Raw genomic sequence first — 13,375 nt, 5'->3', positions numbered from 1 at the left:
GGAAGTAGCCCCCCACCTGAAGTTATTTCCGCTGGCTCTAATTCTCCAATTATGACTGTTGGAGGAGATTCTGCACATCTTATTACACGGTCTTCTACAGCTCAAGCTGAACAGCTTGTGACTACAGCCTCAGGATCGAGTCCTGGAGCATATCAACATGGAACATCTTCAAGCAATAGGTATCTATAAATATTTCTAGTATTTTCCATCAATTTTTACCTTGAAAGTTCATTGGGTCGTACTTAACTATCATATTTTCTTTTTTAGATCTCCTGCCCACACCTCCCCCAATAGTCAAGATAGAGCTGGACCTTCAGATTTCCAGACATTTTCAGATTCTCTGAAATCCCGGCTTAGTGCTTTTTCAACAAGGTAAAAGGAAATTTGTCTATATAATTTGCTTTCCAAGTCATTATTTGGGAATCATACGATCTAAAAAAAATTTACTGGATGCTGGTGTTGGGAAATTGTAGCCTGTATAGTCAAGAAAATTATTTGGACCTTTACTCGGTCTAAGGCAGTAATTTTTTTTGGTTCGATGAGTAGATTTACTGAATTTGAAATCTTTTTTTCCCCTCCTGTATGTATAGATACAAAGAGTCCATAACAAAGAGCACAAGAGGTTGGAAGGAGAGACTATTTGCTCGCAACAGTTCTACACCTGAACCCAACAGTGAAGTTCGTGAAGCTGACCAGAGGAATGCTAATGGTCCTGGAATTGCTACTATATCACGAATGATGGATCATCTTCAAATAGCAGAACATGATAGAACCAACACATCTACTACCTCACGTACTGTAGAAGATACCAGGTCCCCAGATCCTAGTGCACGACAGGTCTTTGTGATGGGAAGCAACCTTTCTTTGAATGAGGATGAGACACAAGCTCCGACTACTGCTAGTCCTGCATCAACCTAAGTGTTGATTCTGCTATCTCATCAAGCTCATGGTGCTTCTTTTGCTCAGTGAGTCTTTGTTTGGCTTGTTGACCATGCATGCTTAATATATGCTTTTCAATGAAATTTTTTAGATGGAAATCAACCTTAGGGTTAGGTCACTTGATGATTGATCTTTGTGTCGCCGTTTGATTTTCATGAAAATTAATGGTATTTTTGGTTTTGTCCTGGTCTTATGATGACGATCTTCCTTTTCGCTGTCTCTCTATATTGGGTTGGTTTGCCTTGCATAATTGGTTCTAGATATTCAAAGCCTGGTTCGTGTAATAGATTGTTCAAAAATGAGTCTCAGAAGAATTTTGTAAATGGTGTTAAAGGCTTAGGCTTTAGTACTCAAATAGTAGCATAAGTACGAATTTATCATAAGAATCTACCCCTCTTTACAAGTCTTACTACACTTCTCCTAATTTCTTGAATGTGCAAATCATCACTAATCTTTATTATTATCATCTTAAAGATACATGTAATGACATTATTGGATAAATAATTTTTGGGATTTGAAAGTATACGCGTGTTTCTAAGTAACTGCATCGATCCGTTTCTCTTAATAGCAACCCGACCCACCAATAGGTTTTTAATGATTTATGGTTGAAGCTGTGGTTTTTCTCCCTAGTTTTGTTGATCTTGTGCAATCTATTGTCATCAGGTGAAGCACAAAAGTTTCCAAGAGGATGCTGCTACAATGACGTCGGAGCGCATGTCGCGGGGCTAATGGTAATGCTAAATCCATCATTTATACCGAAATCTAGACAGTTTAGTGCAAATTTGCAATAAAGGATCTTGAAACCGATGTATAAACAAAATATAGAGCTGTAAATTTTGGCCTGTAATCCCCTATAGTTTATGTATGTTTGTTGAACTCGTGCAAACAAATATGTAAACCATCCATTGGAATGAGCAGCAAACTATCCAAACCATCCATTGGAATGAGCAGCAAACTATCCAACTTTTGGTTATATTAAATTGGGCTACTTCAGTTGTATGGTTTAGTAAATTATGTATTAGCTATTAGTAAATTATGCATATTGGCATGTGATGTTAATATGATTCTCTTAGGGTAAAATTGTTCTATTTTGTCAGCAATAATGATTACTATCTTCGTTCCATTAAAAGTGGCCTGTATTCCATTTTGGACCGTCCCATTATAAGTGGTCTATTTTCACAAATGATAAAGTTTAACTCTTTAAAAAAGTGTGGACCCTATCACTTTTAATACATTTATACCTTATTTTTAATTTCTGTGTCGAAAAGTTTTGAGCCACTTATAGTATAGTGAGATGGAGGGAGTATTTATTTTGTAAAATTAGGGTAAAATTGTTCTCTTAGTGCATCTTGTCAACAATAATGATTATTTTATTTTGTAAAATGAATAAATCTTGGAAATCTTAGGATGTGAATTGAAGATCTCCAGATCTCAAAAGAGAGTATTGATTAAAAATCAATATTCATTAGTGCTTCTATCTAGGGATGTTAATTTAACTTGAAATAAATGGGCTGATCCAAATGGATGGAGAAAAAATGAGGGTTAAGGTAAAAAAAAATATAAAAAAAAAATATTAGCCAAAAAAAAAAACTTAATGGGCCGAACCAGAGATAACTTGAGTTTGATAGGACTAGCTCAAAAATGGAGTGGATTGGCCCAATTAATAGAAAATTCTCTTATTATAAAGTTGTCAAACTTCATTACTTTATTTTTGAATTATCTTAATACTTATGGATTGTGTTTCTGTTTTCTCCAATGCTTAATAAAATTTACCTAAAAATTAAAGAAATAGACCATTGTCTGTCCATGTTGGAACGACATTCGTTTCTATATTTGATGCAAAGTTAAATACTATTATTGAGAAAAATATGATATATTTTTTATTACAAAAGTATGATTATATATATATATATATATATATATGTATGTTTCTTTTGTAAATTCTCTAGCCTGAATCGCTTGAATTGTTCGAACCAAAAATAGCTTAAAATTTTGTCGGCTAGCCCGAATTCGAGTGGGGCTGATTCGATTGACATCCCTACTTCAACCTATTTAATTGTGCAAAAGAGCTAAAATGTCAAATTCTAGCCTGATCAGTTAGTTCAGCTTTAGAAATACTTATTTATAACTGTGAGGGCTTATTGAAGCTCAGTTGAAATCAGGAATCCTACACAAACCTGTTGTAGTAGTAGTCATAATTGTTGTATTAATAGTAGTAGTGGCAGTTGTGAGAAAGCTAACAGTTGAGTTAGTCAGAAAGCATTGGTAGTTGTAGTAGCCATAGGTATATATAGGGCTGATGCAAATATAGTATTAGGTTTGGAATTTAAATGTGCTGAATTTTGGATATAGTTTCCTTCACAATTATAATATCAAGTGGACCTTGAATGAAGTCCTCATTTTATTGAATTATGGATCTGAAAGATGCTTATTTCTCAACTACTTGCCCTCTATGTCATTGCATCTCTTGTGTGAAATCTTGCATATCTTTATCACAAAATTAGGAATTGATTTTGTATTATATTTATGCACATTAGAATTTATGACACATGTTGGTTCGTGCATAAACAAGCTTTAAAGCATACATTAATTATGACTTTTGACACCTTGCAAGCAACTTACCCTTTGCAATTTTTTTTCAATATGATATTATTTCCATTTAAAGCATATCCTTAAAGCACATTCCAATGTTTAGAGTATGATTCATAGTCACAATTTTTCATATCTACGTAACATATATACTCCACATATATGGTATTTTTATTTTATATTTTCATTTAAACATTTTCGTTGTTAGATTTTTCATCTTAAAAGAACACAATTGTCTCGGAACATTTAACCTCAAAAGCAATTCCCATATCAACTTTGGAAGTTGAAATTAATTAGTTAATCCGTGGGCACATGTGTGGATCGGAGACATATACTGCAAAATGCTTACACGTTGGGATGAACATTCGCATTAATATAAATTAATTAAAGTAAATAAAATAATATGATAATTTAATAACTCGATACGGTAAAATCACCTCTGAAGAGCACTGCCCAATAAAATCAATATATTGTTACGAAGCTTAAATTACACATGAACTTTTGATATCATACATGTTACCATTACCTTATATCACCCTTTCACTTTAGACATCCATTTCTCGTATATGAATCAGTTAAGTAAAAACTACTTGTAGACAATTAAATTTGTCGTCGAATTAAATCGTGCCACGTGTAAATTCATGAATTAAATATTCAATTATATTTTCTATTTTATTAAATGGGATTTTATTCCTAATTTAAAATAGATATATAATTAATATTTAATATAATGAACTAATGGGCCTATTGGCCACTTAAAGCCCTAAAGTCTATGCATGGAGGCCCAAAGCCCATGAGGCCCATCTCTAAAGTCTATAAATAAAAGTGTTGGGTGCCCATAAATGATATCTTGGAGGAAGAAAAGATTGAAGAGCACAAGAATTCTCTCAAGTGTTACAAGTGGAAGAAGTGGAGGATTCAAGTATTCTTCAAGCATTCATCAAGTCTTCAAGTGATCAAGAATTCCTTCAAAGCTTCAAGAGCTCAAGAATTCAAGATCTTCAAAGCTTCAACATTCGAATCTACAAAGATCGAAAGCTTCAAGGCGTTCTTACCAAATTCTAAGGACGTTCTTCTCCAAATCAAATCAACTTCGACGTTCAAATTCAAAATCATGGCTTGAGCCCTTTGGATTTATCGTCATCAAGTCAAATGCTCCAAGAACCTTCGAGATTGTCCGAGAATCAAATGGAAGAGAAGAATCAGAGGAACGACTAGAGATTGCAACCCAAAACTCTATTAAATTCTATCAAATTATCTTTGTAACGCGCTTTTGTATTTTATTAAATTGAAATACAAAAATTTGTTGTTACACTACTCCATCAAGTTTAACCATTGTCCACAAACAACACTTGCCCTTCAAACTCGTCCTTGCAATATACTCCTTCCGTCCCAACTTTTAGTATCCATTTAAGAGTAACGTACACGAGTTTTAATAAAGTGGTTAGGTGTGGTGTGAGTGAAATAAATGTCCCACCTTTTATGTGAGTGTTAAAATAATAAAAGTGGAGTAACGGTTAATTCCACCTACTTTAATTTTACTAAAAATATAAAATGTGGAACATCCAAAAAAAGAAAATTGGGACGGAGGGAGTAATTAAAAAGTTTATAAATTGTCAAAATATTTGGATCGAGTTGATAAATTAAAGGGAGAGTTGTGAGTGAGAAAAACTTATTTTTGGGGGACTTTTTCGTTAAAAGTCAGTCATATATATACACTCCAACCCATGTATACTTCTAAAACCGTCATAAATGATCATTATAGATGACGGTTTATAACCGTCATGTATACTAGGTACTATACACTACACCATTATACTTGACAATTTGTAAATTGTATACATGACGATTTTTAGCCGTCATGTATGAGCGTTTTTGTAGTAGTGCCAGTAAATCAATGAGAAATTTAACCAACCAAAAGGTCTATGATCAAGCACCTTAAAACAATGTGTTAGATCAAATTAAGAGAGTGTTTAGCTGATCTAGCTTAATTATGAGTTCTTTAAAGCATCTTATAAGTTGTTTAGGAGCTCATAAGTATTTGGCAAAATACGTTCCTAAACAACTTATAAGCTTTAAAAATAAGTTTCAAGAACTTATAAGTTCCCCAAAAAATAAGTTTCATTACCACCCCAACTTATTTTTGTCATAATCTTATATGCAACAATTATTTTTTAAATATTATTCAACTATAATTCTATTATTTTCATCATATATCCTCTCAAATTAATCCCTCTTTGATTTTCTTTTTCTAACAAAGATTTTCTCTTTTTAACTAAAAATTCTCTCAGTAACTTATATATAAGCTCAATTATTCAAATTCTTTGACAATTTATAAACTCTTAAAAAATTATACTCTCTCCATCCCACTGTATCTGAGACTCTTTCTATTTTGGGCGTCCCACTGTAAGTGAGACTCTTTCCTTTTTGGGTAAAAGTTTTTCCCTTTAAACACCTTTTCACTTTTTCACCTACACACAAAATACACATTTTTTAATTCTCGTGCCAAAAAAAAAGGTCTCACTTACAGTGGGACGGAGGGAGTATCTTATAAGCTCTCGAAACAACTTATAATAATCTCCCAAAATTTAAGGAGAGCTTATTAGGTTAATGTATGATATGGGAATTGGGATATATATATTTTTTGTTTTGTGATATTGTGAATGATTAGTAAGTGAAATTAAAGTGAGCAACATATCACGTGGATACTGTCAAGTCTCTACCCGTCGTTTAAAGTTGCGTCTCATCTGTCACATCTTCACACATATCTTCGTATTTGACGTATTCTCGGATAACTTAGATTGAGCTCATCTACTCAAAACATTTCGTCTTTTTCGTCTTTTCTCTTTTCTCTTTTTATTTCATTCTATTTATTTAGTTTCTACAAATGATCGCCTTTGTGATTAATTATGATTATTTTGTAAAATAAACAAATTTGATCTACTTTAATAAACCCTAAGTTACGTTCGAATTATCATTGAATATTGTAAAGGTTACTTTCCGACGAGAATTGTATGTAATTGGATAGGGATGGATATAAGTTGCAAAATATTATTAATATACAATAAATAACTTGATTTTGTATCTTTGAATTATCACAAAAGCTTAGGTATAATTGGGTGTATCCACAGTATCGTACAATCGGATTGACCCGTACTTAAAATAGTACTCCCTTCGTTCCGCTCCAAATGTCTCATTTCTTTTAGGCACGAAGATTAAGAAATGTGTATAAAGTAGATAAATTGAGTATAAAGTAGATAAAGTGAATTGGTGGAAATTGTTTAAGGGGCCGTTTGATTTGCAGTTTAGGATTGATTAGGATTAAAATTATCTTGAGAAATTAGTGTGGATTTATATTATTTCATGGGTGTTTGATATAATGACTACTTAATCCTATATTATGTTTGATATCCATAGGATTATGTTGGATTATATTATCTAATACCAAAACTATCCTCACATAATTTTAAAAATATCATGTGTGTCCACAATTACTTGGGCATTTGCATCGATATGCGTGAGGAAGGGTAGCAGAATTTTTATCCAACTTCTCAGTATTAAATTTATCCGAGGGGGGTGGGCGGATTATTCGTATGGGTTAATCCCACAAAATAGCATGGAGAAGTAGGATTAAGTAGGAGTTGACCATATTAACTGCACATGATATCAAACATCACACTAATCTGTATTAATTTAATTTATCCTATACCTATAAACCCATATCAAACAGGCCCTAAATATTAAGTATATATAGAGAGTGTATTGCCAAAAAAAAATGGGACATAGTGGGACAACCCAAAATAGAAAATGAGACATTTGAGGTAGGACGAAGGGAGTATTATTTATAAGATTCATGTCAGAATGCAGGTTTGGGTCAGGGTGCGAGTCATGATCTAAGTGAGGGTGTAACCCGATTATACCCAAAACCACCTCATTGATTATTTCAAACTATGTACGCCAGCTAGCGTATGAATAAAAAAAAAATCGTCTTTAGTAAAAATATTAATCATTGGATTAACCGAATTATATGTAACTATGTAATTTACATCTTAGAGCGCGATTGGTTTGATTTTATAATTAAGCTTCAAGTTCTCAAATTAAACTAGAAAAATTCTTTAAAGCAACTAACATGTTTCGATATTCTAGATTGTTTATACATCACATGCTGTCGATTACATTACTTTGATTTAATTAAATGGAAAAAAAGTAAGTAATTAGGTAGTTGAATTTGAGAATTCTGAAATTAGGGCTTATATATACTCATACACTAATCCCTAAACATTCTTGCGCATTTAATGTGACACATTCCAGCTCTCTCCTTCCCGCTATGGGTTGATAGATGACTCCCACCCACTCTCTCTCTCTCTCTACCACCCCTTTCTCTCTCTAAAATTCAGGAATCCATGTCTCCATAAACAAAAACCTCCTTTTCTTTTCACAAAAAAAACCCCACTGCCAAACCACAACTTGCACCTCTCTATCGCTCCCATTTTGCATATATATATCATCATATCTTTTTATATATCTACACATTTACCTTTATACATAGATATTATGAGCTACACACTTTCTCTCTCCCTCTCTAAAGCTGAGGCAGCTGATTGTCTACTTTGTCTTCTTCCTGCTCACATCTTCATCTGCTGAGCTCCAATTTCAATTTATCGATCTCGTAATATATAGATCTGCGACGACCGATCCGGCAAGAGAATGTCAGTGGATATGAATTCTGGGGGAGTTTGTTACGTTCAGTGCAACTTCTGCAACACCATTTTAGCGGTATAAATATATATATATATATCTTTCAATTCATCTGTGGTTTCAACAGCTTGATTAGATCTTAAACAAAACTAATTTTCATTCGTCTCTTGAATCTAACGCAGCAGATCAACTGAGTCTTGTGCTCAAAGAAAAAAGGAGAGAGAGATAGTAATTAATGAATTCCTTACCTAATTTTGAGAGCATTTTTCCCCCGAAACTTTAGCATTACAAATTGGGAGCCAAAAAATTCTTTGCTTCAGAATTTAATTTGATGTTTTTTTTTTGTCTTGAATGCGTGGATCTTTCATTCTCCTTTTGACGTACCCATTTAAATATGTGTGTGTGTGTGTGTCAGTGTGTTATTTTGGTTTTCCGATCCTGTTAATTTTTCCTGCCATAAAGCTGCCAGATCGATGAATTTTAGATAGTTATGAAAGAAAGGTAATACAATCAAAAAAAATTCATTCAAAATGATTATTTATATATTAATTATTAATTATTTGATATTTGATGGCTGATGCTACTCTCTTATTCATTCAAAATGGTTTACGGCAGATTTGGTTTACGAAAAGAAAAAAAGCTATCCCTTTTTAAGAAATATTGTTTGGATTGAGATTCAAGGGTTTGAAAACAAAAACTGAGATTGGGAAGCCTGATAGTGTTCTACTCAAAATGGCATGAATCTGAGTTTGTTTTAAGCTTAATTTGGTCGGATATCTTGATCTCGCATGTATACAGACAACCAACCGTAAGTCTCTTGTTTTTTAGGGTTCTTGACAGCTTAATCAATTTTTCTTTAATTTTCTTTTTTCAGTTTTGTCTACTTCTCCAGTTGATTTACATAATTGTATGTATACAATTGTAAAAGAGTTAATTTTTCTTGACCATCTATAATCTATATATAATAGTAGTAAAGAAAGCAAATAATTGCAACATTCATTCGGAAACTCTGATACTAAATCAGATTTTTCTGAAAAAAAGCAGCAACTAATTCAGGTGATGATGATTCTGTCTTGGTTATATGGTGATTGATGATTTCCGTTCCAGTCCAGTCGTTTTCCTCTCTCTCTCTCTCTCTCATAAAATACACACATAAAGAGGTAAAGAGAGATGGGAGGGGTGAGGGCGACGCACCAGCAGAAAAAGTGAAAGGAAAAATCGATAATGGGGCTTCTTTTTTTTAGCACAAGCCATTAATGGGCATTGCTGTGTCTGCTACGACTGCCATCATTTTTTACAGCCTTACTTTCAATAATTTTCGTTGCACTCTCATAAATGGTTGCCAGCCTTCTGATTATTAGAATACAAGAATGTTACATACCTCTAATTAATATATGAGTACTATATTTTCTTAAACTAAGATTTTTCTTCTTCCGAATTAGACTATATATGTACATGCAATGAAGAATTCGAAGGGTTTCCTGTTTAGGGTTTTGGTGAAAGTGTGAGTTTTGATTGATGCATGTTGTGATCATGAAATGTAGGTTAATGTTCCAGGAAGCAACGTGTTGAATGTGGTGACTGTTAGATGTGGGCACTGTGCTAATTTGCTGTCTGTTAATATGGGAGGATTGCATCACTCTGTTTATCTCCAAGATTTCCAGGTAATTAATTAATCTTTTTTAAGTTTTACAGCTAAAATATCTACAATGTCAATTCACATGTTTTGGTGTATCCCATTTTGTTATATACTATATAGACCAAATTTCATGACGATGAAGCGCAGTCTGTTGGTAAGACGCTTCCCCTCCAACCAATAGGTCGGGGGTTCGAGTCACCTTAGGAGCTAGAGTGTGAGTGGGTTTTTTCTTTTCTTTGGTTGTAACAAATTTTTTAAAAAAATATAGATCAAATTTCATAATTACATTACTTTTAAAATAAATCCTGAAATTTTCTGTCAGTTTTTCTTTAATCCTGAAAATATGTCTGATATACCCGGGCCCAGCAGTGTGTTACAATTTGTATTATGTCAACTATTTTTTTTTTCAATTAACTAAATATGTCCGCTTCCATGTATTTGTAAATTAATTTCTGAGTGAAAATGTGTCATAATTAAAATTAATAAGCTTGTTTAATGGATTGATAAACGAAAGATTGAAGTAGAATATGCAAATATCATGCATGCTGATATTATATTAAGACTCGTGACGTCGAGATACAGACAGTGTAAACTTCAATGTATGAGTAGCGAGGTCTAGGGTTCAATTCCCGTCGTTTCTCCTTCTGAACTCAAAATAAAATAGTAAATAATAATAAGCCTCCTGACTTTAGGTGTTGATCATTGCGATTTTGAAATATTGAAGTTCAGCCTGATCAGTACTTTAGGTGTTGATCATTCCGATTTTGAAATATTGTTCAACATTTTTGTCGTTACTCTTTGGCATTCCATGCATTTAGAATCCCTGCAGGTTGTGTATATATATTTTCTTAGTTAATTAAATTAAGTCGTGGATAATTGGGTCGTTAATTATCTTTTAATTAACATCAGAAACAACAATCAGTGGGCGAAGCTGCTATTAAAGACAGTGGCTCATCTTCAACGTGTAATAGATTCGCTCCATTGCAGCCTCAACATGAAGTACAACCTAAGATGCCTCCAATACGCCGTAATGTTCTCTAATCTTTCATCTATATAAATATCTATATATATATATATATAGAGAGAGAGAGAGAGAGAGAATTGATATGCATGTCGATCATTATTTACGAGCATATAGGTTGGTTATAGTGAAAATCGTAACCTAAAATGAGAACTAAGAACACTGCACCGGTATGTGAAACTAGAAAAAAATGACAAAAAATAAAATTCTCATTCCCTCGAACCCAAATGGTGCATTCACTCATCAAAATGATACATCCACCGTATTGATCTTCATGATCCAAGAGTCAATATTGGTTTTCCATTCTTATTGGGAATATATATTAATTAAAAGATAGAAGAATAATCCCTCTCAAAAAAAAGAAAGAAGAATAATATTTCTGGTCATTATCCCCCGTAGAGATCATCGAGAATATTGTTTCCCTGATACCATATCTTAAAATTTCCACTTTTTAAAGAATTTCGTGATTTTCATTGAAAAAAGTGATAACAAATGAGCAATGACTTTTATCGTCCTCTTCAATCTTGGCCTATAGCGACTGCGACCTCACGTTCATTTCTATATATATCACTAATTTAATGCATTTATTTTGAACTTCATAAGCTATTATACATTGGTGTAAGGAATTTTACAAATTACATAAATCTAAGCTCGATTTGTTTATTTTCCTTTTAACTTAAGAAAAAAAAAAAGAGCTTTGATCTTTATGTCATTTGTAAACTTAATGTGAATTAAACGTGATCGGGGTAATTATAGACGGTGAGCGTGCCGCATATATATCACATGAAGTCGATAAAATAAAATCTCATTTAAAAATATAAACTATAGACCATTTTCAGTTCTTAAATCACAAAAATTTACGGTGAATTTATTACTAGTTTGTTACTTCAAGATCCTATGTTCGATTCCCATACATGCAAAAATTATACTCCCTTCATCTCATTAAGCATGACTCATTACTTTTGGCACGGTTATTAAGAAGAAGAGTGATAGAAAGTGATGGAGCCCACAACTTTTTCTGAGATAAATAAATTTCATATTTTAGAATATGTCATTTGTAATGGGACAACCCAAAATGACAAGGGAGTCATATTAAATGGGACGGAAAGAGTACTATTTTTTTAAAATAAATCAATTTTCACATCGAACTCATCATTTTAATCATCTGTTATTTCATTAAGATCACATAATTTAAATTGGTTAAAAAACTAAGTGCATAGTACATGATTTTCTTATTCCAACTTTTATTAAATAACTTTCAAATGTTTACAGCTCCGGAGAAAAGGCAACGTGTTCCTTCAGCATACAACCGTTTCATAAAGTAAGTATATAACCAAAAATCATTGAAGAATTAATTTATTTTCCCATTTCTTCAACACACACACACACACACACACACACACATATCGGAATATTCGTGTTGAAATGTAACTGGAAAAATACTCGTTAATTTGGGTATATATTAATGTAATGAATCCTTTACAGAGAGGAGATTCAGAGGATAAAGGCTAGCAATCCTGAAATTACTCATCGTGAAGCTTTTAGCTCAGCTGCAAAAAATGTAAGTCGTTAAATAAATAAACACATTGGTTTGCTAAATAAGTTTTAATTAATTAAAATTGTTCTTGTTTATCTTGAATTGATACAGTGGGCACATCTTCCTCATATTCATTTTGGACTCAACAAAACAAGCTAAGATACGAGGCATGCAGATCGTGAAGCAACACATTAAAATATGTTATAAGTAGTGTTTGAAAATTTGCTAAATTACGAAAAACAAAATTATTACAAAAATAAGCACATGGCAATGCTAGCGTATGTTTTGGATTCTAGGGTTGCAAGAACATGTTAATTAAGGTGCGATTTTCATGGTAAGGATTTTTTTTTTTGGTATTTTGTGGAATTGATAAATAATGTTCACTGCTTAAAACAAAAATTGTGTTTGATGTATCCCTGTGTAAATTGATATTGATGTGGTTTCAATCAGTTGAGACTTGTGAAGTCTAGCTTGTGCTAATAAGGTAAAGATATATATTTATAAATACATAATATATATGAGACGCAAAATTAACTATTAATATAGTTACAATATCATAATGTGAATATTATAATAATCTTTCTTCTTTTTTTATTTTTTGATAAAATAAAAATAATGTTTAAAAATCACAATATATGTCATTCAAGATAGAATCTGTAATGTCAAATCATATAGTTGGGTTCTTGGATTATAGTGGTGGTGGGATGTTGAAGCCAAACCGTTGGTGGTCTCGGTAGAGTGTTCTATATATATATATATATATATATATATATATATATATATATATATATATATAATATTTAATATGTTAATAATTTACTGTCAGTTGTCATCTCATCTCACAAGAAAACAAACTTCAGTAGCACAAGTGCATAAGTGCACGCACACACACGTATCCGTGCGTGTACGTGTGTGCATGTTTGCTATTTTTCCATGCTTACATCATGTTTGT

At 32.5% G+C, this 13,375-nt stretch overlaps 2 protein-coding genes across 3 annotated transcripts; both read left to right on the top strand.

Moving 5' to 3' along the window:
• Positions 1-6: 6 nt before the first annotated feature.
• LOC131000268 (E3 ubiquitin-protein ligase RHF2A-like) lies at positions 7-1,919 on the top strand. Of its 2 annotated transcripts, none has more exons than XM_057926081.1 (4): positions 7-179; positions 268-372; positions 591-949; positions 1,603-1,919. In XM_057926081.1, exons 1-3 carry the CDS (start codon positions 52-54, stop codon positions 916-918), a joined length of 561 nt encoding a protein of 186 aa, XP_057782064.1. In that variant the 5' UTR covers positions 7-51; the 3' UTR covers positions 919-949; positions 1,603-1,919. The 2 variants fall into 2 exon arrangements, with proteins under 2 accessions (XP_057782064.1, XP_057782063.1); XM_057926080.1 differs by having other exon boundaries at positions 591-965.
• A 5,889-nt stretch (positions 1,920-7,808) lies between these two features.
• LOC131000266 (putative axial regulator YABBY 2) lies at positions 7,809-12,872 on the top strand. Its single transcript, XM_057926079.1, has 6 exons — positions 7,809-8,304; positions 9,771-9,890; positions 10,775-10,892; positions 12,159-12,207; positions 12,372-12,447; positions 12,535-12,872. Exons 1-6 carry the CDS (start codon positions 8,236-8,238, stop codon positions 12,580-12,582), a joined length of 480 nt encoding a protein of 159 aa, XP_057782062.1. The 5' UTR covers positions 7,809-8,235; the 3' UTR covers positions 12,583-12,872.
• The last annotated feature ends 503 nt before the right edge of the window (positions 12,873-13,375 follow it).

Source organism: Salvia miltiorrhiza, chromosome 8, assembly GCF_028751815.1.
Source record: "Salvia miltiorrhiza cultivar Shanhuang (shh) chromosome 8, IMPLAD_Smil_shh, whole genome shotgun sequence".
Taxonomy (NCBI): Eukaryota; Viridiplantae; Streptophyta; class Magnoliopsida; order Lamiales; family Lamiaceae; genus Salvia; species Salvia miltiorrhiza.
The sequence above is the reverse complement of the archived record's forward strand: the minus strand, read 5'-3'. Positions and strand labels throughout refer to the sequence as shown.